At 38.7% G+C, this 26,967-nt stretch overlaps 2 protein-coding genes across 2 annotated transcripts in view; one reads left to right on the forward strand and one right to left on the reverse strand.

The window, feature by feature from the left end:
- Positions 1–8,957: 8,957 nt before the first annotated feature.
- On the forward strand, positions 8,958–14,526 carry LOC140229678 (F-box/LRR-repeat protein 18-like). The gene is made up of 6 exons (XM_072309920.1): positions 8,958–9,032; positions 10,583–10,725; positions 11,559–11,813; positions 12,631–12,729; positions 13,316–13,435; positions 14,216–14,526. The coding sequence occupies exons 1-6, from the start codon at positions 8,958–8,960 to the stop codon at positions 14,385–14,387; spliced, it is 864 nt and encodes a 287-aa protein (XP_072166021.1). The 3' UTR covers positions 14,388–14,526.
- A 12,031-nt stretch (positions 14,527–26,557) lies between these two features.
- Positions 26,558–26,967, reverse strand: part of LOC140229863 (cytochrome P450 2U1-like) — a 41,136-nt gene continuing 40,726 nt past the window's right edge. The window contains exon 5 of the mRNA XM_072310078.1: positions 26,558–26,739. Within this exon, the coding sequence (XP_072166179.1) occupies positions 26,558–26,739 (182 nt within the window). The remainder of the gene's footprint in view (positions 26,740–26,967) is intronic.

Here is a 26,967-nt window from a genome sequence, read left to right on the forward strand (position 1 = left end):
CATGCCACGAAGCTCGAAGCCCGGGCGCCGGCCGCCCGGACTCTGGCCAGCGCACCGCACCGGTACCGGTCGATTTCCGTATTGCAAAGCGGAGCTCGCTAAGAGTAAGAAGAGTAACAAAACTTAAGTTAGGCGGCTAGGCCTACGGTAAAATATAAGTTTGCCGATTTTCTTCATTGCTTCCTCTTTGTTCTATACCAGAATGTATCCATGCCATGCACCAAACACAGCAAGGCAAAATTAGATTTAACATTAGGCCTAACTTAATGTTAGCTACCATCAAATTCTTTGTTAGATTTTTATAGAGCTCACATAAATTAAAATTTGAAACAAATTGGCCATCAAAACGCATTGATATTGATGTCGGCTTTTATGTTGTCACTCAAAACAACTCTCTCGCTCTCTCTTGCATGAACGACCATGGTGTTCACTGTCTGCACGTCAATCAGAAACTGAAGTTAGCCATCTGTAGTGTTACTGTTAGTGTTAGTGTTAAATGTGTGACAATTTTAACAAATTTTTCAATTAAAGAAAATAACTGATACATTGGAGGGAGCAATAAAATAAATGTAGGGCCTGTGAATTTATAATAATATGGCAAGTTGAATGAAGAAGTCAGGTGAGAAATGCAGTTCCTAAATCCCACACATGATTGTAAGTACCGGTATGCCTTTCTCAATAAATTAAAGATGATAAAAAGTTTTGGTACCTCAAAAGTTTCCCTGAATTTCCATGTTTCAGGTTAAAGTACCTTTCAAATAACTAACACTGTGAGACTTACTCGCCCCAAAGTGCTCTCATTTCTTAGTAATCATGCAAATAACTGCGACCAGCAGCCCCATACGCATAGCGACCAGAAGCCCCATATGCATAGCGTAATGGGGCTTCGCATTGTAGCATTCAGGATCATGACAGATTTAGTATCGCGGGTAAATATCAACTTAAAATCCAAAAAATTTTTCAATTTGAAGACTTACCAATTAAGCTGAAGTCTTGAAAACAGGCTTTGGGCAACGTTTGGTTCTGCCAATAGTCCCTTTCTGTTCGAATTGATGACTGAATGTGACTCTGTCGAGAGGACCTTGGGAGAGCTACATACACTGATTACTACGGCCAGCGCATACGCACACATCACATGCGAACAAATTTCAAATCCACGAACGGATAAGATGTTGGTGTGCGCATGCGCTGGCCGTCAATTCAGTGTACAGTAGCTCTCCCAAGGTCCTCTCGACCGAGTCACATTCAGTCATAATTCGAACAGAAAGGGACTATTAGCAGAACCAAACGTTGCTCGAAGCCTGTTTTCAAGACTTCAACTTAATTGGTAAGTCTTCAAATTGAAGAATTTGTTGGATTTTAAGTTGATATTTACCCGCGATACTAAATCTGTCATGATCCTGTAAGCTACAATGCGAAGCCCCATTTAGCTATGCGTATGGGGCTGCTGGTCGCAGTTAGCTACTCAGTATGCGTATGGGGCTGCACGCTGCTGGTCGCAGTTATCATGCAATAATGGTTTCGTACAATACGTGTGCTACCTCGCCACCGTACGGCGGCGGCTCTGGTACGAAACCATTATTGCATGATTACTAAGACATGAGAGCACTTTGGGGCGAGTAAGTCTCACAGTGTTAGTTATATGAAAGGTACTTTAACCTGAAACACAAACTAAGACAAGGAAATTTAGGGAAACTTTTGAGGTAATACCAAAACTTTATATTATCTTTAACAGACTTTCAACTTGTCATAATCATTGCACATTGATTTTATGCTCCCAAGGAGTCCCTATTCGCATTTAAATATTACATGGCTAACTTCACGTAAATAGATTGTGCAGGCTGCGTATAGGCCGCAATCTCTCACAAAGAGTGAGTTCGTTTATGAGCAATGACTTGAAAGTCGATGTTGATATTGATACTTTCCAATGACTGATTTAGTTCAAATTTGCGTGTTATAATTGGAAATAAGCTATTAAAGTGTATCCTGTGATTTTGGTGCAGTTTGGTTCCCACAGTGGAAATTGAGGTATCTACATGGATACAAACCTCAAAAGTTCATTCAAAGCGCCATGTAACATTAGTTTCCTTTTAAATTTTCATCGTTGACCTTGATGTTCATTCATACCACAACTTTTAATACCAGGACCGTAAACTTGAAGAGGTGCCAGAAGTGGGGCATGGACAAGATAAAGAAGTACCTGAAGCGACAGGCAGGCAAGATCCAAGTCTTGGACCTGAGCAGCAATCCATGGATCTCAGCCAAATCTCTGGAGGGACTGATCTTTGCTATGGGAGCTGTTACATGGCTGAATGTGACGGGGTGCTGTGTGGACCTACGGGTAAGAACAAAGGGTACTGTGTGTGTTCTCCTGGATGCCATGCTGACTGAAACCTTGTTTGTAGTTAGCTCAGCAAAAAGGGAGTTCTAAAGCCTCCTAGAGCAGCCTCAAGCAGCCCTTCAGGGCTCAGCATAAACAGACAGAATAACAAAAACAAACAAACAAAAAACGGAGATCCTATCAGATCAGGTTCTGAAATCAAGTACAGGGGATGGTTTCAGAACCTGCTGTAGCAGCCTTGAAGAGCCTTGGCTGTAATATAAATGCTATGAAGTTCAAGAAGCCACTTTTCTCCCCGACTCAGCAGTTACTGTATCTCTAAAGGTCATCGCGAGCTTAGATAAACAAACCAGCCCTCTTGATTAAACCGCCGCTGAAAAATGCTACACAGCTTGCTCAATTTTGTTTGTGTTTATGCGAAAAAAATTGAAAATCCTTCGCAGTGTATCGGAAGGGACTCTGTTACCATAGGAATGGAACCAATATCTCTGTGATTTATCGGCAAATACTATAGATCTGTAAAATTCACAGAAATACAAACACTGTGATTATACCAAGTGTACAGTAAGCTGCTGAAATGTAAATTAAATATTCATCATTATCTTCTCTCTTTGATGATATAATGATAATGTATACTGTATGACATACATGTGTAATATTGTGCCCAATCCATGCTGTAGAATGCTCGACCCATTGAGGATGGGCTGATTTTCTACAACACGCATTTCCCATAGATACTTGCCCGAGTATACTCGGGACTTGTCTTCAACGGGTTAAGGTGCATATTATACTATCTTTACCCTGGCCACAGGATACATTACATACCTGTATTTCCAAGTAGCACTGACAATGCTCAATCTCCACTCTCTGGGGAGCATTCCAGCCAGTTGCAATTTTACAGGCGCGCACATGCTGATCAACCAAAATTCTCGATCCCTATCTGGTACCCATTCATACTCCTGGGTAGAGAGCAGCAATTGGATCAGGTGCCTTGCTGAAGGGCAAATGTTTTGAATGTCTGAATTTAATGTTATGATGTTTTGAGTGAAGCTCATTATTCCCAGGAGCAACACTGCTGGAAACAAATGACCCCTTTGCAGATAGGATAGCCCCAGTGGGCTTTTGTTCAGTCATCATTACCGGTAATCTCTCTATCATGTTTCATATGTAGTGCCTGGATGAGATACTAAGTACGGCTGTTCACCTGAAGTCGCTCGCCTTCACAGACCGTGCTTTTAGCTTCCCCTCAGCGCCAAACTGTACAGAAACAGTGCAAGACCAAACTAGACCAGCGCCGAAGCAAGGCTCCTTGAGTAAAGTGAGTCTGGACACTCTATCTAAACTGACGCAGCTGAGGATGGTCCTGACTGTTTGCTGCACTGACCTGTCCTTGGTAGTCTTGTGCCCCAGCCTGCTCTCTCTCGTACTGGACGGACATCCTTGTATGTCCACCCATTGTGAATGCGTCTTCCAAAATCTCAAGAGTAAGGTATCTTCCCCTTCAGGCAATAGTCTTGGTTTCATGCACTTGTTTTTGGTTACATGTAAAATTATGCTGTGTACCAGCTTCAGTCAATAAAGATTATTGGAATGAAAACTTCTAGTGAGAATGATATTGAATTGCATGATAATTTTATCAGTTTATGTCCTGTATTATGTTTTTAATAAATGATGCAACCAGTTTGAATTATAAATTTCATTTACTGCCCTGTTCTGTCAAAAGAAATTCAAAAAGAATCATGATATTAATGTTGACAGATTGGGCAATTTTTTTTGCACTACTGTATCAGAGTACCGAAGTGATGATGTCAGTCTTTTTAATAGCGTTATAGCTTGGGTTGGAACCAGGGGCAAGTATGGTTAGCAGTGGGCATGGTGAGGTAGTTTAAAACCACTTTCTATGGTGCTTAATGACTCTAACATCACACTGTTCAGGGAATAATTTTCCTGGTATCGCATCGCAATTTGCTATGCACTTTTACACCACTGCTACACAAACACTGCTATCTTTTGTGTAGCAGTTTTCTTCCATAGAAATGTACAGGATACCATGTGAAATATTGTTCATCAGCTGAAATTGCTAATCAAATTTGAGTTGGAAAATTATTCCCTGCTGTTATTCTCACGGTCAGACATATCAGGTATGTCAGGTATATAGTGGCAGCTGGAGTGGAAACACCCATGATCAGCATATCATATTAGATGAAATTATCTATTTTTCTTAATTGGCTTAACTGGAAACCAGCTTCACAGCCTTAGTACCAGTATACCAATGTTGCAACTACTTTATGATATTCTTATCCAGCACAACACTTCTCTGGGTTGAGAGAGCTATGTTGGACCCCAGCCTTATCTCATCGCCATGGCAACATTCCAACCTTCATGAAAGACGTCATCATCTACTTACAGGTGGGTAGATCATAGAATTTTTTGTGCAAAGTGTAAATTCTCTTGTCGCGCAAGTATTTATGACGATAAGTGTAATATGGAAGTGTGATATATGGTATTTTGAAGTCACCATAAATTGACCTCATGAGTATTGGTATACAGTCTGTAGATAGCTTGAAAGATAATAGCTGTTTAGAATGTTTTATCCAGTTTCCAAATGCAAGATGTGGAAGAACTGCAGAAATTGCATGCTGAAGAAATTAACATGTCACTGATTACAGTGACCTGTTTAGTATTAATTTGATATCAGTTCGTAATATGCCTGCACAAAAATATTCAAGCAGTAGGCCTTTTGCCCCCTTTAACAATCAACTGCATTTGCCATTAAATAGTGGGAAATGAGTACAGCATGCACCTCTTCATATAAGTTTTATAGCAACTCAAGAACACTTTTATGTTGAAAAGGGTAAATTAGATAAGAATATGCTCAGTGTTGATACAGAAAAAGAACAGATATTGATAGAAGAAGCCCTAATCTTTTGATCAAATTCATTTTTCTGATCAGCATAACACAAATAAACATGAATTTAGGTCACAACCATTATGTAGACAGTCTTGTCTACATTTTAGGATGATTTTTATATGAGTTGATACTACATAATGTATGGGAACCTGGTATACCCAGTTCCCATAAAGAACGGGTTCACAGAAATAATTACACAAGTGTCATATTGTTCGCTTTGAAGGAGAAATCTCACACATCTATGACCAAGCTGATGGCTCCGGTGCCATGTCAGATTGCCAGCGACTTCAAAATGAAGAGAAGTCCCTTCACGACCTCTCTCACCCATCTCGACCTTCCAACGAGCGAAATGGAACCAGACATCGAGATTCTGACCTCACCCCTTCGGTACCTTCGTTTGAACATCTCTACAGCACTCTCTCCTTCTTTTGAACACTTACTGGAAAAGGCAGCACACCTGCAGCACATATGTCTGTATACAACTCAACCATGTCAGGTGAGGTTATTTTGAATTATTGTATTGTCGTACTCAATACTTCTTTATTTGTCATTTGTTGTAGCATTTTTTTTTTTCTTTCAGTATTGATCTTTTGAATGAGATGTCAATTTCTAATTGATGTTACAGAGATTAGATTTGATTATGCTCAAAAGCACACAAGGGATTCAATTTAGTGTACACAAAGAGTATGAATATCACAGCTGCACACCAAAAGCAGGTCAATACCCTGGTGTCCTGTAAGCAAGCATGCCCCTCATCTCATATTTATATTTTGTTCTTCAAGGGTTAGACTGACCAGTCACATCTAATCTTGAAGAGTACTCTATCTCTTCATACATTCACTGACAGTGTTTAAGTTTGCCCCTACCATAACGAAAAATGTGAATTGAAGAAGGGCTTTGGTCTAATTCTAACCCCTTTTGAAATGAGCCTGTAATGTGCTATAATCCATTTTATGACTGAGTATTGCACAAAACCTTTACGTGTCATATTGCAGAATTTTTCAATCCCATTCAAAAGGCAAAATGCTAAAAGTGTAAATTTTATTTATGATTCACATGGCATCCTTATGATAACTGCAGAGTCTAAATAATTTGCTAAACTGAAGAGATCGTAATGCAATGTGTTCGTAGTAAGGTGCAGATGACAGTCCAAAACTGACTTCAGTCCAAAAACCAACCTACCAAGTCTCAATCCACAACTTTTTCTGGACACCAGTCTTTGGAGCCCACCTAATAACCATACATGAATATTTTACAAATATTTTGCAAGGTTTTAATTTTCGCAAAATTCATGAGTCCGGTGCTATTCCTGAATTTAAAAACACACAAAAATGTAATAATTCTGATCCTGACATGAATATGACGTGCATCCATGCATTTCTCTGTTCAGTACTGTACTCCACGATCGCGAATTTAACCACTCATGTAATTGCTACATTGTAGAAAGTCCCAATTGGGGAAAAGTTAGACTCGCTCAATATATGGCCTAAAGAGTACACTTCTCTATATCCCAATCCCATGTGGTATACATTTGAAACTCTTGATTTCCATAGCAAATACACCTTAGCTTACATGTACTTCCATGATGAATTTTCTTTCACTTAGGATGAAGGCACTATCGCCATGTTACTAGGAGCAATCTTTAATGGCTCAGTGCCCCACCTACAAGGCTTGAGCTGTGCTCTGTCCTGCTTCCAACACATCATGGAGAGTAACGGACTGGAGAGACTGCCACAGCTTCAGGGAGAGCTTCTGGTTGTCCAAGCCCTCAGCAAGTTAAAAAGTAAATTAAAAAATTGAGAACATCTTAACCCTTTAGCAAATGAAGATTCTGTACATATGGCCTATTGTTTCCTGGAAGATACAGCAATGTTGCTCTCATTTCGACAATTTTTTAAGTAATATAAAATAGCTGACGATATGTTTAATTTTGTCTATTATAAGTTATGTTTATTTGAAAGCCTATTAAGACTTTACCAAGACAATGCTGTGCCACGGAGATAATTCTGACTTGATTTTGTTGACCCGGACTTCTTTCAAAGTACATACTTGTATATTCTGTATGAACAAAAATTAAAGAATAAAACTTAAAAAAAAAACAACAACGGACTGGTGGTTCAGCGAGTAATAAGACGGGCGATTTCGGGCTTTTCAGTTACTAATAGGTTAATCTCTGTTGGATTGAGTAGGTTGCTTTATCTGCATGACATAGTGAGGTTAGGTTATACTTGAATTATGTCTTATGTGGCATGCTTTCAAGACAATTGAAGAAGAAGGAAAGAGGCGTATGATATGTTCATGTCGTTGGTATTTATTCAATTCCTAGATACCCTTTATGGCCCTATGCCATTCTAAGATTACAGTTGAATTGTAATCTGAAGAATTGGAAGATACTAAAGAACAAAAGACAAATGAAAAGATAGTAGTAATTAAGCCAAATCACCCAAGTTGTCGGAAATAAGACCTGTAACTGTGGTCAAGATGCATATTGATGCCGTGTTTGTTAAGTGCACTCCCCTTCCCCAACACAAAACACAACACATTCTGCAATAACACAGAAGCTTCCACTGTTAATTTTATAGCCAAAAATACTGTAAGGGGACAGGAGTGTCTGCACTCGGAGAGTATTAGTACAGCTTCTTTTGTTGTGTGCCAATTAACTTAACCGTGGAGATCAGCAGAGACCTGCTACTTTATATTTGGCATTAAGTTTTTTTTTTTTTTTCTATCAAAATGAATGTATTTTTTGTGTAATATGTTATTTTACATTTTAATATCTAGATTCTCAAGGTTCAGATGAATTTCTGTCTGTTAAAAACAAAGCACAATATGCAGAATTATTATTTTAAAAAAAAATCAAAGTTTACACGTAGTTATTTGAAGAGAGAAATTTTATTGGAGGCAGTCATTTTTACTTCTGTGTTGTTTCTATGTTGTTGGGTTTTTTTTCTCTTCAGAATTACAGGAGTTGTCACTTCCAATCTGTGCCTTACTTCACCACAGAAAGACATCCATGTAAGTTTTCAAAGTCTAATAATTTGTGCTTATATTTATGAAGGTTGTATGTTCAGAGCCCGAGTTCTCCAGACATTGTCCTCAATACCACAAGGATACATTTTCCCATGCTGCTCCCCCATCCCCTCCCCCTAGTTTTTGTAGTGGTAATGTTCTTAATATGTTAGAGTATTGTTTAGAAAGATTCAAAGTTGATTTGATAAAAATAGGTTTTGAAATGGTTGGGATATCCAAAAAACAAAGTGTAAAAACATAGTGGTCCCAATAACAGGTGAGTTCTACCTTTTATTAGGACCGCTGTTTCTGAGTATCCCAGCCATTTCAAAACCAATATTCATAAATTTTGATACTGTAAAAGTGGATATTTTCGCGAGACTAATTTTTCACGCTCGACCAGGTACAAAGACTTCCGCATGTTTTTAATTCCGCGGAACCAAGATATCAACTACTGGAACATATTGCAAGCAAAAATTTTCATTACTATTTGTGCTCTTATTTTCACGCTAGTTTCTGGTTGTGCGAAATGCGCGAAAATTTCAACACCGCAAAATTTCCACTTATACAGTAGATTTTGAATTTCTCTTAGCAATGTGTGCTCTTTCATATTTCACAAGAGGTTTCTCATTATCTCACACAAAAAGTTAAAAACCTGAAGCCCCATCTCAACCAAAACTATACTATCCCTTTATTATGATTTACAGATTTTATGATGAAGATGACACAAACAGCAAGAATGACCAGAGAGACTGTGGGCCTGGCGTTGAGGTACGTTGCAATCTTTAGCCAACAATGCAGAAGGTACCACAAAATTATTTTTGTCATGTGAGCAGGTGGTCATGAGGATTGAAGTTACTACAGTGTGAGAATTATTAATATGTCAAACATGATTATCATCAAGCGTGAGTTGCTTCAATTTGTCTCCCTCTACAAATTAAATTTGTTAAGATCGCAACTGCTGATCTGTAAATTAACAAACATGTCGGAAGAAGCTCACACCTGAACACCTGAACCTTCACCCCTTTGAATAATATCTTTCTTTCATTGAATATGCCTTGTCCGCCTTGGACTACTTGACATAACAATATCGGAATTTCGGAGCTTGGGTATTTGTTCCATGTTCATCGTGTCACGGCCAGCAACCAGGGACAGCCTTGCGGTAGTGTCGCTGCCCAGAAAGCAGTAGATGACAGGTTCGAGTCCCATATATTGGTTCTTTTTTCTGACATGTTTGTTAATTTACAGATCAGCAGTTGCAATCTTAACAAATTTTATTTGTAGAGGGAGACAAATTGAAGAAACTCACACCTGAACCTTCACCTCTCTGAATAATATCTTTCTTTCATGATTATCATCAACCCTACCTGTGCTTCTTTTAGCGATTGCATACTTGCCAACTAGTAAGATTTTATCAGATTCAGTAAGATTTTTTACGTTAAAAATAGCAAAATCAGATTTTCTGTCAGAGAAATCAGATTTGTAAAAAATATTTAGATATACCTTTCATGTGTATTTTCTGAAGATTTGACCGAAAGTAAGATTTTTAACTTCAGTTTGCATATAAAATAAGATTTTTGCAATCCACGAGTAAGATATTTCATCTTGAAATGTTGGCAGGTATGCGATTGGCATGCAGCTGGAGTGCTTAGTGCTCCCAGTCAGTGCAGGTGTCATGGAACTAATTATCGATGAATAGAGATTACCCAATCACCCAAATCCCTATTGTGTCACTTTGGTCTTCCTGTTGGACTGAAGCACATTGCCATCCCTGAGTGGGCCTGATTACTTTATATTCTTAACTGCCAGTAGGTTTAATGTGAAGTTATAGAGGAAATACTGGTACTGTTGATGAAAATGCAAAGGTCAGCTAACTAAAATGCCTGAACACATAGATGGTTAAAGATTGAACCCTCTGAATATGATGTTATTTTGAGTGTGTGATAAAACAGTAATAATTGATTTCCAAGGAGTCATCAAATAAATATAGATAGATAAAGACCATGTTGTCATAGCTATCAAGCACTGGATGAAGTAATTAACTTTATATTAAGTAATATGTTGTATACAATGTCATGTAACACAGACAAGAAAAGATAGAGCCTTGTCAAGTATTTGATCATAAAATGCTAAGAAGATCATTTTTTTGACCTTAGAAGCAAGTGGACAGCAAGTGGTGAGACCATAAAAAGATTAAGTTGATTTATTCCCCCAGTGTTTGATCATAAAATGCAAACACGATCTTTATCTTGTCCTTTTAGTATTGCAGCAAGTGCTATGACCATAAAAGGATTGAGTTGTCATTGATTTATTTCCCCCAGACTGGACAGAACAACAAAGTGCCTGACAGTGAAGCCGTGGCCAGTCTTTCTGAAGCCTGTCCATATCTGAGGAAACTGGAACTCATTGATTCTCACACGAGAGTTAGTCTTTTCTCTACAGACTCCCCTATGCATTCTGCCAGGTATGATGTCTTCTAGATGCGATTTGTTTTAGAAATCTTTGTTGTCTTCTCACCAGTTCCTAAATGCAAATGGGAATCTATGTTTAGCTTGGCCAAGATAGTAATTTTTTTTCATTTTGTTGCAGGTTCTGGTTTGTTGTCTTTTTTTCAGTTTGGAAAATAACTTAAAAGGTTTTATAAAGAACAGCTTCGGATGAAATGATGCACAGATATGTGAGAATTTGTTAACTTGCAGAGATGCAGCTCACTGAAGGGAATTTACAATGCTAAAACATGCAGGAGGTGCAGCCGAGTGCATGTTGCATGATATTGTGAATACCCAAGATTGAGCTGCACCTCAACTAACATCACAAATTAAAAACTTGTGCATTATTTGTTTTATGAAATGTATCAAAAACTAACAATTTTTTGTACCTCTATTTGTTGTAATACCAGTCAGCTACATGTAGAATTTGTTCAAAGCCAAGATGTCTGAAGATGTTCATTCTAAACTCTTGATACATGAACTAGAAGTTGTGTACTGAAATATGTGATCAAGAGCGAACTATGCATTTGTAACAACTCATTGAGCATGCACCGCTTAAGTATGCATTGCGGCATCAGGGAGCATGCAGTTATAGATGCTTATTTGGTTATAAAGTGCCATAGGATAATAAGCCGTAGTGTTCGGCTTTTTTGTTGCACCTTTGTTGGTAAGAAAATAAGAGAGTAAGAAAGAGCGTACATGGGGCTCATTTCATTACGTCTGATTGGCTACATTCTTGAACCCACTTTATAGAAATGGATTACCGCAGACACTTCCCATATTCACTACCACTCCTATCCATCTCCAGACATCCGTGCACCAAATATCGAGACCAGCTGACTGATTCTAGTCTCCCAGCACTAGCTAGTCTCTCCTTCCTGACCCACCTGACGCTGGCCGGCCTGCAGAACGTGCGGCATGGCCGAGGTCTGGTGGACATCACAAGGGGGTGTGGTCAGCTGTCCTATCTGTCGCTGGCCTATCTGGGTCTCCAGGCAGACTGCACCTTCCTCCCCGCCCTCTGCGAGGCGCTGAAGCATGCAACCAATCTGGCCGACTTTAGGTAAAGGGCTCCCTCGTTGTTGACTGTGTCATGGGAGATGATGGCCCTCCTTTGCAAAGCATTGTGGGATGTGAAGATCAGCCTCATGCTTTCAGCTTGACTTGATGACATCCTAACAATTTGTGCCAATAGTCTTACATGTCTCTCAAAAAGTGGTATTTGGCAGCAAAGATTGTTAAAACAATGTACATTCAATGCAAAATAATGGATGCTTTCCCAAGTGTTAACTCTTTATGTGCCACGTTTGCATGTTCGACTCGGTCGATGGCATGCAAAGTTTGTCGATGGCATGCAAAGTTTGCATATTCTGCTTAAACCCACAAACCCGCCCAGATCGATGGATAAATCGCCAAATACCACAGTATAATAAAAGCATTCCTCCCGATTCTGTTCCTGCCACATGAAGCTTGTATTTTGTGTAGTGATTGACTATCTTGCGGTATTCCCTACTGAATTTGGAAGTAAATTCTACGTTTCAGTCACTGTTTTGTGCGCAAACGCCATGCTTCCACAATAATGTATCAAGTGGTCATTTGAAAGGAAAACATTCATTGATTTTTCAAACAATTACCATCAAAGCAAAGCTTCACATTTCCTCTACAACTTTTTCAACTACAAATTTTCCAAAGCATAACTAGGTTGCTGTTGACTCAGAGTAATGTAGCACACAGGGAGTTTACGTCATGGCACATAAAGAGTTCCTTGATGCGTCATTCTGGTCATTTGGTCTAGGGGAGCTCATTCTTTGTTTGAACAGGATTGATGAATCCCATAAGTTATTACATAAAGCTTATGTTTGTTATTGTTCTATCACTAGGCTGGAGCACAGATACATGAGTATCTCAAGCAGGCTTATACAGTCATTGGCCAGCTGTACCAAGCTGAGGAGACTTTGTCTCATCACCGAGACAGGCTGGTATGTTGCATATGAGTCTTAACACAATACTAGACTCGGAGTGGATGATGTTCATTAATCAAAGTATCTGTGAAACATGGGTATTAATGGAGAGCCCAAAGTGACAGGAAAATTGAAGGTACTATATTAACCCTAACTAGGCTGTGCTATTTGGGTAGATGATAGAGCCATGATCCCAAGTTCACTGCTGCCTCTCCAAAATATCTAAAGTATGTGCAAAACTAGACCTGCCCCACAGATGAGAATTAACATTGTATCAGTTCATGTGTCACTGCGCAACGACCAGTGAGTCTGTCTCAAAGGAAGATATGTCTTATGATGGTCATTACTTTTGGTCATCCCTCCTTATAAAAGATGAATGGTTCATACATTTTTCTCTAACCTCACTTCCACCTCTTTGTGATAATTTATGGAAATTACTATGGGGTGTTTACATTGTAGACAAATCAAAAAGGAAAATTGTTTGATGTGTGCAAAGTCTTCAAACACTTGATTATTACTTCATGCAGACTCTCATGAACAGCTTGTGGTCGTTTTTGCTTTGTCTCATATACAGTGAGTGCTTGTTTTTTTTGATCGTATATAGTGTAGAGCGGTCCGCATCCTTTGGAGTTCTCATCGAGAGTTGCGCTCAGCTGACTTTACTTCTCGTCATCACCAACGACTCCGAGACAGCCAGAAGGTCGATGAGACGGGAAACCAAAAAGTGAGTTTTATCATACAGTTTTAGCATCCCCTTTCCTGTTGAAGATTAAGTCAAGAGTACAAGTGTATATTCGGTCAGGTGTCCATGGAAATGTGTATTATAGCAAAATTAACTCTTCCTCAACAATTTTAAAGCACATCACAGGTTGGAACAAATGGACTGTTATTTTGCATCGTACCAAACAAAATGACCTATTGCAGCTTTTTCCTTGCTGTGGTTACCAGAACTCAGTTCAATACTTTAAAAAAAAGAGCAATAATGACAAATGAAAATAAAGTCTCCCAGAAAAATCTAGTATCTTAAGCATCCAGTCTGTAGCACTGAGCAACAGCTGACATTGTTAAATCAATCAAGAAATGTTTGTGATCACAGTGTAGCACCTTATAGAGCATCTTAGCATCTTATAAAGGCCACAACATTATCCACTCTATGTAATTTTACTGTTTATTTGTTCAGTTATAATACAAAGGAAAAATTGATATAATGCAAGAAAACTGACAGTCCTGAGGACTTTGTTATAACAGGAGTCCACTGTACTAAATTCAAGAATCTGTGTGGACCACATCTGTCGACGTCCTAGGCATTGTATTTAAAACAAAAAATTTATGGTCTTTACTACTCATGCGATAGAAGGAGATTGTGCACTCGTGACCATTGACTATTTGTATAATTGTTCTCTAAGATGTAATGTATCCATTGAAATGCATTGCAATCAGTCATTTCTCAGAGATGTCAAATGATTGACATGTTTGGTTTTTGTTTTTTCCATTTCCTTGACAGCAAGAAGAAGACGAGGGCCCAGCTCAGTGTTGTCTTTGGCTCCACGGAGGACGTGAGAAACCAGAGAGGGCGTCATGACACCCTCAAGTTTGTTTCCCACCAAGACTTGCGTGAGCTGGTTCTGTTTGACTCACACGTGTGCCAGCCAGAGCTCCACATGGACATTACTTGAGCCAGAGGAACCCTTAATAGATGGGTGTGCTGGACTTCCTTCAGGCAGATGGACCCTGGATGGGTGAGCTCCACATGTCTTGAGGCAGAGAAGTCCTGGATAGATGAGCTTCACATGGACATTCGTTGAGGCAGAGGGACGCTTGATAGGCGAGCTCAAGGTGAGCTCAACATGGTTGTTCTCCAAGGCAGAGGGGCACTTGATAGGTGAGATCCACATGGACATTCCTTGAGGCCGAGGGTGAGCTCCACATGGATATTCCTTGAGCCAGAGGGACCCTGGATGGGGTGGACTGGGCTTCCTTCAAGCAGAAGGACCATGGGAGGATGAGCTCCACATGGATATGTCCTGTGGTAGAGAGACCTTGTTGTGAGCTCCACATGGACCTTCCTTGAGGGCTGCATTAGACTTGATAGGTGAGCTCCACATGTTCCTTCAGGCAGAAGGATGCTTGATAATTGAGCCCACTTGGACATTCCTAGAGGCAGAAGGACGCTTGGTAGTTGAGCTCCAAATGGGTGTTCCTTGAGGCAGACGGACGCTTGATAGGCGAGCTCCACATGGGCGTTCCTGGAGCCGAGGAACACTTGATAGGTGAACTCCACATGGACATTCTTGGAGGCCGAAAGATGCTTGATAGGTGAGCTTCACATGGACATTCCTCGATGTGGAGGAATCCTAGATAGATGAGCTCCCTCATGAACGTTCCTTGAATTAGAGGTACCCACGATTAGTAAGTCATATTACTTGTGCTGGGAATTAGAGTAGCAGCTGTTTTGCATGGCTTACTACATCATTTCAGTTTATGACTGCACAGAAGGTCTAAATTGAAACCCTGCAGGGTGGAACAATCAAGCCAAAGTATGATTTAGTGGATACATCGTTGGAGTAAGCAGCTGTTTAACTCTTTATGTGCCTTGGCCCAAATTCAGGAAGGTGGTGCAAATGAAACCATGGTTTAAACCATGGACAAAAACCATGGAGCGCCAAGTGTCGCATGGAATATTTCATTACGAAATTGGTCATTTTGTCAACAAAAAGACCGTTTCGTGAACAAAATTATCATTTCGTGGACGAAATGTTCATTTAGTTACAAAACGTTGTCACTTTGTTACAAAATAATCATTTCATCAACGAAATGACCGTTTTCGTAATGAAATATTCCATGCGACACTTGGCGCTCCATGGTTTTTGTCCATGGTTTAAACCATGGTTTCATTTGTACGACCTTCGTGAATTCAGGCCTTTATGTGCCACGGTGTAAACCCCCTCTGTGCCACGTTATTCTGAGAGAGTGATGTAGTCCTGCTTTGGAAAAGCATTCTGTTTTTCAAATCTATGTAACTTTTATAAATTTGTGTTGCCCTCGACATGTAATGAGCAAAGTTGTAGAGAAAATGCCTAGCTTTGATTTGATGTAAATTGTGTGACAAATCTACAATTATTTTTCTTTCAAAAGAGCAATAGCTATATTATTGCAGAGGAATGCTGTTGCACACAAAACATTGACACAAACTAGGAATTTACTTGCAAATCCAAGAAGGAACACTGGATGATATTCAATCACCACATTAAATGCAAGTTACGTGTGACAGGAATGGTATCACATGAAACGACTCCATTGTACTGTGGCATTGGGCGATTTATTGATCGGTTTGGGCGGGTTTATGCGAAGTTGGCATGCAGTCGACTGAGTCGGACGTGTGAACGTGGCACATAAAGAGTTGATACCACAGATTCGTTGTCACGGTGAGGTGCAATGTTTGCACCAAACTTGACATCTGTATTTTGTGTTGCTTTAAAGCTCACCCGAGCTAAGGGCTCAAGTGAGCTATTACAAGTATTCATCGTCCGGCACGCGTCATGCTTAAACTTTTTACATTTTCATATTTCACATTTCCGGATTACTAGACAGGCAATTCATCCAATAGATTAGTTGGTTTATGGGTTTGATTCTTACTCGAGTATGTAGAACTTTTCTGTGCCCTTGATATTTCTCATGGCTGTTACTCAATGCACTGAAAAAAAACACAGCATGTGTAGAAAGTAGATGAAGGGCAATTTGTCAAGCAGTTGCAATACAGACAGCTTGACGCAAGATTAATTTATTTGAGAAAACATGCATAGTACCTGTTGCTAGAAAGGATCAGAACCACAAGTGGCTGTTGAGCTGAATCTCAGTTGTCTATTCCTTATCATGCCTGTCTAGTGATCAGGGGGTCATGAATTTGAATCACACTTGAGTGTGTATGCCCAAGATACTTTATCATGGCTACTACTCAAAACATGTGACTAATCCATGTGCTGTTACGTCGATGAAAGGCAATTTGTCAATCAGTTGCAATAAAAACAGCTCAATACAATGCAACAATTATCAAAGTTGAACAAATGTGCATTACCTGCTGCTGTAGGGAATAAGAACTATCACTGGCTGTCCTAAGATGGTGTAGTTGATTTTGATCGGATTTGTACTTGCCATCTCCAGACTCCTCAGTTGTAGAAACTTGCAATAAACCTTGACATATTACACTGATTATTGACTATGCAGTATTTTGTCTAATTGTCTCAGTTTTCAGCATTTTGCAATGACTTGGTGCATGCACATGTTCAAACAGGCTGAAAGATCTGTATTTGTGCTGCCATACTGTTATATCATGACTTTTAATGTCAGGTGTTTTTTTTTTTATGCCTACCTCACAAAGTGTAATTGGAAGCATTACAAATGTACTTTTTTATCCAAATGAAACTTAATGTGTTATGTATGAATGGAATAAGCTGTGCCTGTCAACTGCTGGGTGCACATGCTCAAAGTCAAAGGTCACAGCAAATTCTAGAATTTTACTTTTTCCCAGCATATCTGTGCAATGTCTGAAGGCATTTTCACAAAACTTAGAGATATAGTAAATAGGAAGTGATTGTTTGAAGAAAGATATCGGCCATGGGGTCAAAGGGTATCGGTCATAGGTCAAGTGAATTTCCATATGATCAAAGGAAGTGATTATTTGAAGAAAGATATAGGCCATGGGGTCAAAGGGTAAGGGTCGTAGGTCAAGTGAATTTCCATATGATCAAATCCCAGATACTTGCCCTCTTACACAATTTAGCCTTCGAAATGAAATCTGGTTCAAGGAATGTATTAAACACTAAACACATTTGGGGTTGTGTAATCAATCTTTCAAACACGTCATTTCAATTTTTTACCATTCATTTGAAGCTGACGTCTCATACTGTTAAGATGTATAAAAGACCTATGGGGGAGTACATGTATTGCCATATGTCGGAGGCATACAAGTCGCCATAGCGACATACACACTGTATCTACTAGTAGTTTTTAATGTGTGTGTGTGCGTGTGTTTAGGTGTTTTGTTTTGCTTTGATATCGTTTAGACAATGTTTATGTTCTTAAAGGAGAGTAAAACCCAAATACTTTTGTGAATTGAGTGAATGCACCAATGATAGCAGAACATACATGAAGTCTGGGGAAAATCGCAAAATCATTTCAGAAGGTATGAATTTTTAAGATTTTGGTGCAGCCATCATTCGATGCGAAGACTATAACACTTTGTGACATCATGTCTGGACAACCATACAGTTGGAATTGCAATTGAAATGTGTGAACACAATAGACAGAACTTGGAGGGAAGAGATTCTTGACATGCTCTACAAAATTCCTCATTTCTCTTTGACTACTGAAGCAAATCAAATGGGGTTTTCTGTAAGATGTGGGCAAAGAGTCATAGTTTAATACCCTAAAATTGTATTTGGATTGATGCACTACAAATGTATTTTTAATGTTATCGTAGCAGAGGGTACCTTTGTAATTTTTTTTTTTTTTTTTTTTTGGGGGGGGGGGACATACGGTATAAAACAAATATAAAGAAATTATATTATCATCATTGGATACATATTATCACTTTTTTATGATAACAAATCAGCACTTGACTCTCTTTCAGAAAGCGAGGGAAATGATATTATCCTTAACATAGGTCAGTAACACGTTGAGGGAATTTGTACTCTTCCTAAAAAGGGACAGTTTGTGGAATTCTCTTTATATTTTCTTGATGATTTCCATCCATGCGCGACATCATGTAAGACTGTCACTGTCTTCTCACCCAGCAATGGCTGCACCAAAACGTTAAAAATACTCATACCTTTTCAATGGAATATGTGATTTTTCTCAAACTTTGCGTATGTGTTCTGCTGATATTACTGCATTCACTCAATCCACAGATTTATAGGTTCTGTTTGGCTTTCAGCCTGTAAGGTGTATTTTTAGTGTATTTGATCTAATATTAAGACAATGGAACAACATATATGGTTACACAGAATTCAATTTTCTTGAACACCAAATGTTGTAGATCTTGGTTTTTATATTACGTTTATTGTTATTTGTTTTGTTTTTCAAAAGAAGGCAAATCTAACATATGCTGAGTGTTTTTGTAATTTCAAATTCAACTCCTCCTGGCGCCCTAATGTTTTATATATATAAATTAATGTGTCTACGACTTACGACATTATTCTACCTGTATGCTGTAGAAGAAGAAAAGCTACATAACATTTTTCAAGTTTATATTTCTCATAGAATACTTGGCTAAATGTTACTGTATTATACACCATATGAAAGGTAATTTAATCGGCTATCAACTTGCTAAGTCAATAAAAAAGGGAAACTTTACGCATGAGTGAACACCTTTGTTTGTCTCTTCCAAGTTACAAAAGTAAGAATTGCAAAAAAGAATAAGTTGTAATTAATGCGTAAATGCTTTTCCATGTAACAATAAGAACAAAAGACAAATTTAACTCAATAAAAAGCATGAATTCAGATGCAAAAATGTACCTATGATCTCTATAATGTCTCTGAGGCCCAAAAGATCAATAAAGGCTAAAAATAAGGGAGGGAAATGAAGAATTTTATGTCAAATCCAAATTCAAATGAAATGAAAGAAAAAAACATTATCAACAAAAATGTTAGAATTAGTAATTGATTTCTCATATTAGGAAAATTGTAAATTATATTAGGTGCTTGAATTTGTCTTATAAATTCTTACATTGCTAAACTGAAAAATGAAATAAAGATCTTCTGTTCATTTAAAATCATCTTTGTGCCTCCACTCCCTATGTCATTTGAAGTTTGAGTTGACAGAAAATTCTTTTTTTCCCACCTTAAGTTCCCCACTTTGATTTTGCTTGAGGTTATCAAGAGATTAAGACAATTATTTTTTTTTTCTGCTATTTCATTCACGTCTCTCATCGTGTTAAACTGGTCTTTTGTTATCGTTGTTATCTTAAAGGGCATTTGCAAATGAAAGACAATATGTCAAATATTTGCAAATTTTACTTTGGTGCCTTGGAGGACAAAAACAAATGTGTTCGCTCATGCGCAAAAATTAACTTTATATTGACCAACTAAGTTGATAGCCTATAAAATTACCTTTGATATGGTATATAATACATTAATTTTCTTTAAAATCTTCTATGAAAATTATGAGCTCGAAAAAGTGTTTACTTACTGTTTTTGCTGAGTGTATGTGTGTACGTCTGTGTTTACATGCGTCAACAATTCATTAATTAATTTCGTACGAACATGAAGAGATGAAAACAGACAACAATCGTATCGATTACATCGTTGATTTTAATGACTTTTCTGCACAACCTTTGATTTGAACTCACACCGATAGAGATTGCATGTACGCGGAACGCATTTTGACATTCTAATATATCACACACCTGCCGCTCCTGTTACTTTGGAAAAAAGAAAGTAACGCGGACATGAAACTAATAGAATATATAATATTTATAAAAATATAAAATCTCTTGAAGACCCATTGCTTAATGTTCAATATGTACAGAAACTTACACGAATACAATATGCTTTTACATACTAAAAACATATACAAACAGATTGGGATTCCGTCCTGTCTACCTCCTTGAATGGCGGGAACCAAATTTTTCGTGTTTTTTTTTTCTCTCTCTCTCCTTTATTTCGGGCAGAAAGTGTGAAAATGTCGGCATTAGAATAGCTTACCACATTATTTTCCGCATTCGACCAACACACACTTCTTGCTTTTCACGGAATTTGGATTGAATTTTGTTTTCTCACTCTTTTCTTTGTTTCGCACAGAAAGTGTAAAAATTTCGGCATTAGAATATCTTACCACATTATTTTCAGCATTCAGTGCACACACCCCTCTTGCTTTTCACTGAATTTTGATTGAATTCTGTTTTCTCTCAAATCATTGACGAGGAATAAGGATGTTAAAAATGCGCCATTAGAAAGGAACATTCTAAGTTTGATGTGGTCAATCAACATTTTAAATGGTGTCACTCCTCCAACCTTTCGTTGAATGTTGAATTTAACACTCAAAAATGTTAAATTTAGCATTCAAAATGTCAAACTACATACCAATTCAGATATGGTAAATCCAACATTTTGAGTGTTAAGTTTAATATTTACAAAAAAGGAGTGACAGCGTTTAAAATGTTAGTTTATTATTTCATTTTTTAAAGTGAAGGAAAAACATAGGATTGCAAGAAGTGGTTCAGTCTTTCCATACGCAATCATCTCTCATGACATAGACAAGAGAAGAAGTAAATGATATTGTAGCTGGCGCAACCTTTCTTATTTCAGCGGCCGTTATCTAGCATTGCATTACCAGCAATCTGCCCTTCATAGACGGCGATGAATCAGTTTAAAGGGATCGTATAGTTTTAGTCGAGACCTAATTTCAGGTTTCTAACATTTTTGGTGAGATAATGAGAAACCTCTTATGAAATATGAAAGAGCATGTAATTCCATGAGGAATTCAACGTTTATTTGATGAACATTGGTTTTGAAATGGCTGAGATATCCAAAACAGAACGATTCTTATAAAGTGTGGGACCCACCTTTCACTACGATCGCTTTGTTTTACTTTGTTTTTGGATGTTTCAGTCATTCCAAACCCGATTTTCATCAAATGAATTTTAAATTCCTCTTAAAGAAAAAAGGATATGCTCTGTATTATTTCATAAGTTTTTTCTTGGTATCTCTCAAAAAGTTAAAAGCCCAATTCTCATCTCCGCCAAAACTGTACCATCCCTTTAATGATTCATTAGTAGCTAGGTACGTGCTGCGGCTAGGACTGCATTTATATGGCCAACACTTTAGTAGCTATATTTGAAATAACCCTGCTCCAAAGGCAAACATTAACTTGGACTTAGAACAGAAATGACGCATTTCAAGAAAATATGTCTTCGATTTCTTGTGTTCTTCAGACCCGTTTGTCCGTACATAAATGTCTCTTGGCATGGTTAGGGAGTGAGAAAAGCGATCGATTATTGCCGACTTTCTGATCACCCTACATAAAGATACCACCCGACCGGTATCACATGCTGATCACATGACTGGTCATGCAGGTAATATCACATGACCAGGTAGTATCACGTGACCAACATTGACCAATGCATAATTATTTTCAATAATAAGTTTCTACTCTTGGTTCACTCTCGTAAAAGATAGGAAACCACCGCTAGCTTTGCTACTGGAATGACTGACTAGAAATGGGAACTAATGGAATTGAAAGACAAATGAAATTAATAATATTGATAACACACACAAACCGAAATCATTTGGCGAGAAATTCAGCATTTCTTTCAAAAGAAAAAAAAAAATATCTCACACATTTACTCACTCTCTCCTCTCTCTTACTCCCGTTGTATGTTTCTGCTCTTGTACAGAAGCAGGACCAATTAAAAAGCAACAACAACAACAAACAAACAAACAAAGAAATAATAGCGGACGCTTCACTTTGAAGATCTTGCAGGTACAACTTGAATGAATACCGAGGTAACTATAGCAACCTTATCACCATGGCACCTACTTCGCTGTCTTTCAATAACGACTGAATTTAAAGCAGTTCAACCAGTTCAATTACTGACCCACAAAACTCAACTAATAGCTAGGGAACCAATGTGACGCGAGAATGCATCTAATGAGTATGATGTTGCGAAATAAAGATCATTAAAGGCCGAGGAATGTTAATGAGCCAGAAATATAGTGACAGAGCATCAAAAGACACGTGATACAGTAGTAGCACTTAGGCCTTGATCTTCTGCCCTTTGCTCACATTCAGTTGTCTGCTTTTGCCTTCGTTTGCGCGTAACGTGATTGGTCTTCATCATCTAAGAACATTACGTTTTAAAATGAGAAATGTATAACTTTACCATAAGGTGATTAGTAAGAAACATGGCTCGTATGTCTTCCAACATTTGATCTCGTCGCAGTTGTCTCGTACTTGTATGAGATAAGCAAGAAAAGGCAATGCCGCTGTGAAGCGAGCTAGTGATTTCCAGCAAAGACAACGTCGCTAAATAAAACACGCACATTATTGCAGTCGCAATGCAGCTATGTCAGTTGTCAGACCCAAATCCGGATGGATGTTGGGTAACTGCATACAAATAAAATCAGGCGTAAGACATTTTGCATAGAATGCGAGGTACTTATCATTGGGCTAAAAAGGAAATATTGATTGTAACACGTAAGAAAATAATGTTTGTAAAACTGTTTGGCTTGGCACCCATTATTTGTCGTCTCAGTTTTGCTTTTATGGAACTGCCACTTAATCAGCAACGAAGGAATGCATTCACAACGGAAGGCATCACTAAATAGATAACTTGTGTTAAGCCGGGTATTAGAAATCAAACCAATGATCATGACCGGTCTCTTTCGTGTCTCACATTTAAAAAAAAACAAAAAACAAAACAAAACAAGAAGGAATTATGGAGTTGACTGTTTTCTTATCTAGCGAATCAAATGTACCAAGGAGGCAATATTTAGTACATAACAAAAGGTAACTGAGTTGTCTTTGGTTGCAACAATCGAACATTAACTTTGTTACAGGTCCACTGTTAAAAACATGGCTGATATCATGCTTCATGGTGATAAGACAAGTGACTGCTAACTCCGCCAACAAGCGACAGCAGTCCATTATCTGGTATATAACCAAGTAAGATAATTTCCGATTTGCATCTTATACATCTTTACTACTGTGTGCCTGCTATTTCTCAGTCATACCCCCCCCCCCCCAACTGACATATCGCAACAAGAGCTACCTGTTCAGTGTTGTACCGATGACGTTTATCGGGAATGTTGTTGTTGTTGATGATGATGATAATAATGATAATAATAATAATAATAATAATATTAATAATAATAACTGCAACGAAAAATTATATCAATATCATGATAATACAACATATGAGAGGTGAAGAGACAAACTGATAAACCCTGCTTGAAAGAACACAGTGTCTCACAGTGTGTTCACAGTGTGGTCACATAGTCGACTATGTGAAAACGCTCGAATTCAGCAGTGTGGAGATGATTTCAAACTGTGGTGTGGTTTTCACAAAGTGTTCACATGGTAATGTTCTGTGTCACACTGTGAATCGATGATTCACAATGTGTTCACACTGTTAACAGTTTGGAGAGATTTCACACTGTGTTCACACTATGTTCACACTGTTTTTCTCACACTGTGGGACACTGTATTCTTTCCAGCAGGGAATTTCTGGCTTGATGCACATCTGACCAACATGAGATATCTAGCTGAGGGTGTGTGTGTTTTCAGTCAGATTATTCTGCATGAATTGCTTTTAAGTGGCGTTCCATAACTTCAAGACTCAACAATATCATAGGCAAGCACAAGTATAAGCATCATAAGGTCAACCAGACACGTAAAAGTGAGGTAGAATGAAGTACAGTATGTACAATAAAAATATCCATTTTCAGCGCGACGTAAAAAGCACCAAAACGAAAGAACAAGCAAAACGCTGCAACTTCTTAACTGCGGCTGTAGTTGCTTTCGCAATGACTGTGCGTGACCCTGTTCCTTCAATGAAAAAGCTGTGTCTGTTGACAACGTACAATCGACAAACACCTGATACTTGGCACTGCTGAAGGTATAACAAGTTTCTTTGCATCAATGATGATTAAACATACACAGATACATTTAATGTGCGATAGAGCGACTGGCCAATACTATTGATGGATTCGAATGAATCTCATAAAGACCAAACTATGGCATCTAGATTGCATAACTAAGTGACCCGCAATGTCGATTTTCAAAGTTAAAAATCAGTTCTTCTTAGACTCTCCGCAAAGATCCTATTTTTAAAAAGCTATTACCGGGTTTTCCTATTTAATAGCTATTGCTTCGATGTAATGAAATCAGCACTAAATTAACCCGTTCTAGTTAATCAAAGTTAATCGAGAGTCTTTCGAGGCTTCCTCCGGTGTAATGGACCGATCACGTAGGCCTACCGATCACTGGTACTGGCAACGGTCTCTGTCCAGCTGTTTGCGTAAGAGGGCGCTGTTTTGTGAGCCGTCTCTACACATTCAGTCGTCAGCCTGGTAGTGTAAACTCCAATATCCTTCAGTACACTCGAAGAAAAAAAAAAAAAAAAAACTCTACAACTTGTACGTTCAGCTTTGCAACTTAACCAGTGTGACAATGGTATTACCTTTATGGTGCAACTTTGCAACTATGAGACAAGTATCACGATGACAGCACCTTTAAAGGGGCAACTTTGCGCCTTCCTTGTCTGAAAGGTGCAAAGTTGCACCCGTAAAGATGCTCCCAGTATGACACTGGTAAAGGTGCAAAGTTGAACCTGTTTTTCTTTGTAGAGTGCGCACAACGAGACCAGTTGGCCCATGCAGGCTCACCAAAGCATTAACGTCCAGACTTAAGCTCGACATCAGTGTTTGCCAGTGAGAACTCTTCCTCCTTCTCCATTACACGCTACATCGACCTATAAAGTTAAAATGTTACTGTTAACATCATGAAAGAGCAACAAATAATAAACATAAGCCAAATAACACATCCTTTGGAGATAACTAAATATGACAAGCGCACTTACTTTAGATATTTGGTGAACAGGAAGAGAGTAAATCGTTCGTAAAAAGAAAAAAGGAAAAAGGAAAGAAATGCCCGAAATCATAAAATAAATTGCTGCAAATCGCAAACTTCAAGCCAGCATTCCAGAAATGTCACATACATTGTAAATATTTTTCCCCAAGGCGATTTGTAGTGTACCCACTCCACAGACGTGCTGGAGAAACAGGCAAGCGCTTCGCAGACATAAAAATCCTTTTCTCACGCGCAAAGTCAATACACATTGATGATGTTCAAGATCTCCACCGTATATAAACAATATGAGATGTTTTCGGAGGTGCATACCCCTTTATCACCTTCTGTCTCGGGGTGTCTTCACCGTTCATCCCTCCGATGATTTCTTGGCATTGCAGATTGTTTTGGGTTTTTTTTTTCCTTCTTATTCTTCGTTCTGGATGTCCACAAAGTGGTAAATTCCGAGTTGTACTGGATAGGAGAGTTCACGGTTGTGATTTGCGCATGTCCCAAAAATGACCAAAATAATGGATATGTTTGTGTATTTGCCATTGACTCTAAAACGGAAGGAACCCTCGGGCAAATAAGGTTTTGGAATACTTAAGTTACTTGTTTCACACTTGGTAAAACGTACAGGTAAAAGTGATTAATCAACAATGTTTAACAAAAACCTCTCCATGCATTTCATTTACATGGATTACAAAGATGGCGTGCTTCAACAAACAACGCTTCATCACAAGACCTTTCCATGTTATTTGAAAGCCTGTGGTGTAGTAAGGGGTCAAATGAGACATACGCTAACCGTGAACTCCCCCACTGAACACTAGGTGACATAGTTCCTCTTCAACCTGCCGACTCACGGGTAAACTCACAACAGCTCCTACACGTCCTTTTCGACACGCGTGCTCTCCAGGCTACCGCGGCCACCGCCGCAAAGTTCCCTTGGTTAGCAGCCGAATCACCAGCTAAAGCAAACTGTTCAAACACGCGTTGTCGGGATTCCGGGTTATCTATCACTTGATCATTTCCGTGGTACATGGGATTAGCCAATGGTAATCCTTCTTTCTTGTGACGTCAGAAGTTGAACACCATGGGAAGGGCGGCGATGGTGAGTATCAGCTTATACTGTAAGGACATTTTAATCCTACAGCTCATGAACATATTTCTTTCTATCGAACGAACAAGTCCTATCGATAAACAAAAATCTCGTCGTACCGATGAAAAGATACTTCTTACTTGACGAAAGAATCTTATTCTACAGACAGAAATTAATAAATCACTCTATCGACGAACAAATCTGACGCGATAGGGGTCGGGGAGGAGCATCATTCCTTGGACGTTGCCTTCGATGTTTGGCACCGGTTCGTCATCGGGGAAGACAAGGCGATAGCGATGGAGAAGGATGGCCATGATCAGAAAGTTCTCCTGTTGCGCCATGATTTCACCGGGACACTTTCTCGGACCTGCAAGCAACGAAAGAAGTAAAGACAACAAACACAGCTGGTGTCAATATCCATTTCGTGCAGTGATCATTGTATTAATAACCGAAAAGTGAATTTACTCTACTGGAAAGAACACAGTGTCTCACAGTGTGTTCACAGTGTGGTTACATAGTCGACTATGTGAAAACGCTCGAATTTACCAGGGTGGAGATGATTAGTGGTGTGGTTTTAACAGAGTGTTCACATGGT

The sequence above is a fragment of the Diadema setosum genome, chromosome 6 (genome assembly GCF_964275005.1).
Source record: "Diadema setosum chromosome 6, eeDiaSeto1, whole genome shotgun sequence".
Taxonomy (NCBI): domain Eukaryota; kingdom Metazoa; phylum Echinodermata; class Echinoidea; order Diadematoida; family Diadematidae; genus Diadema; species Diadema setosum.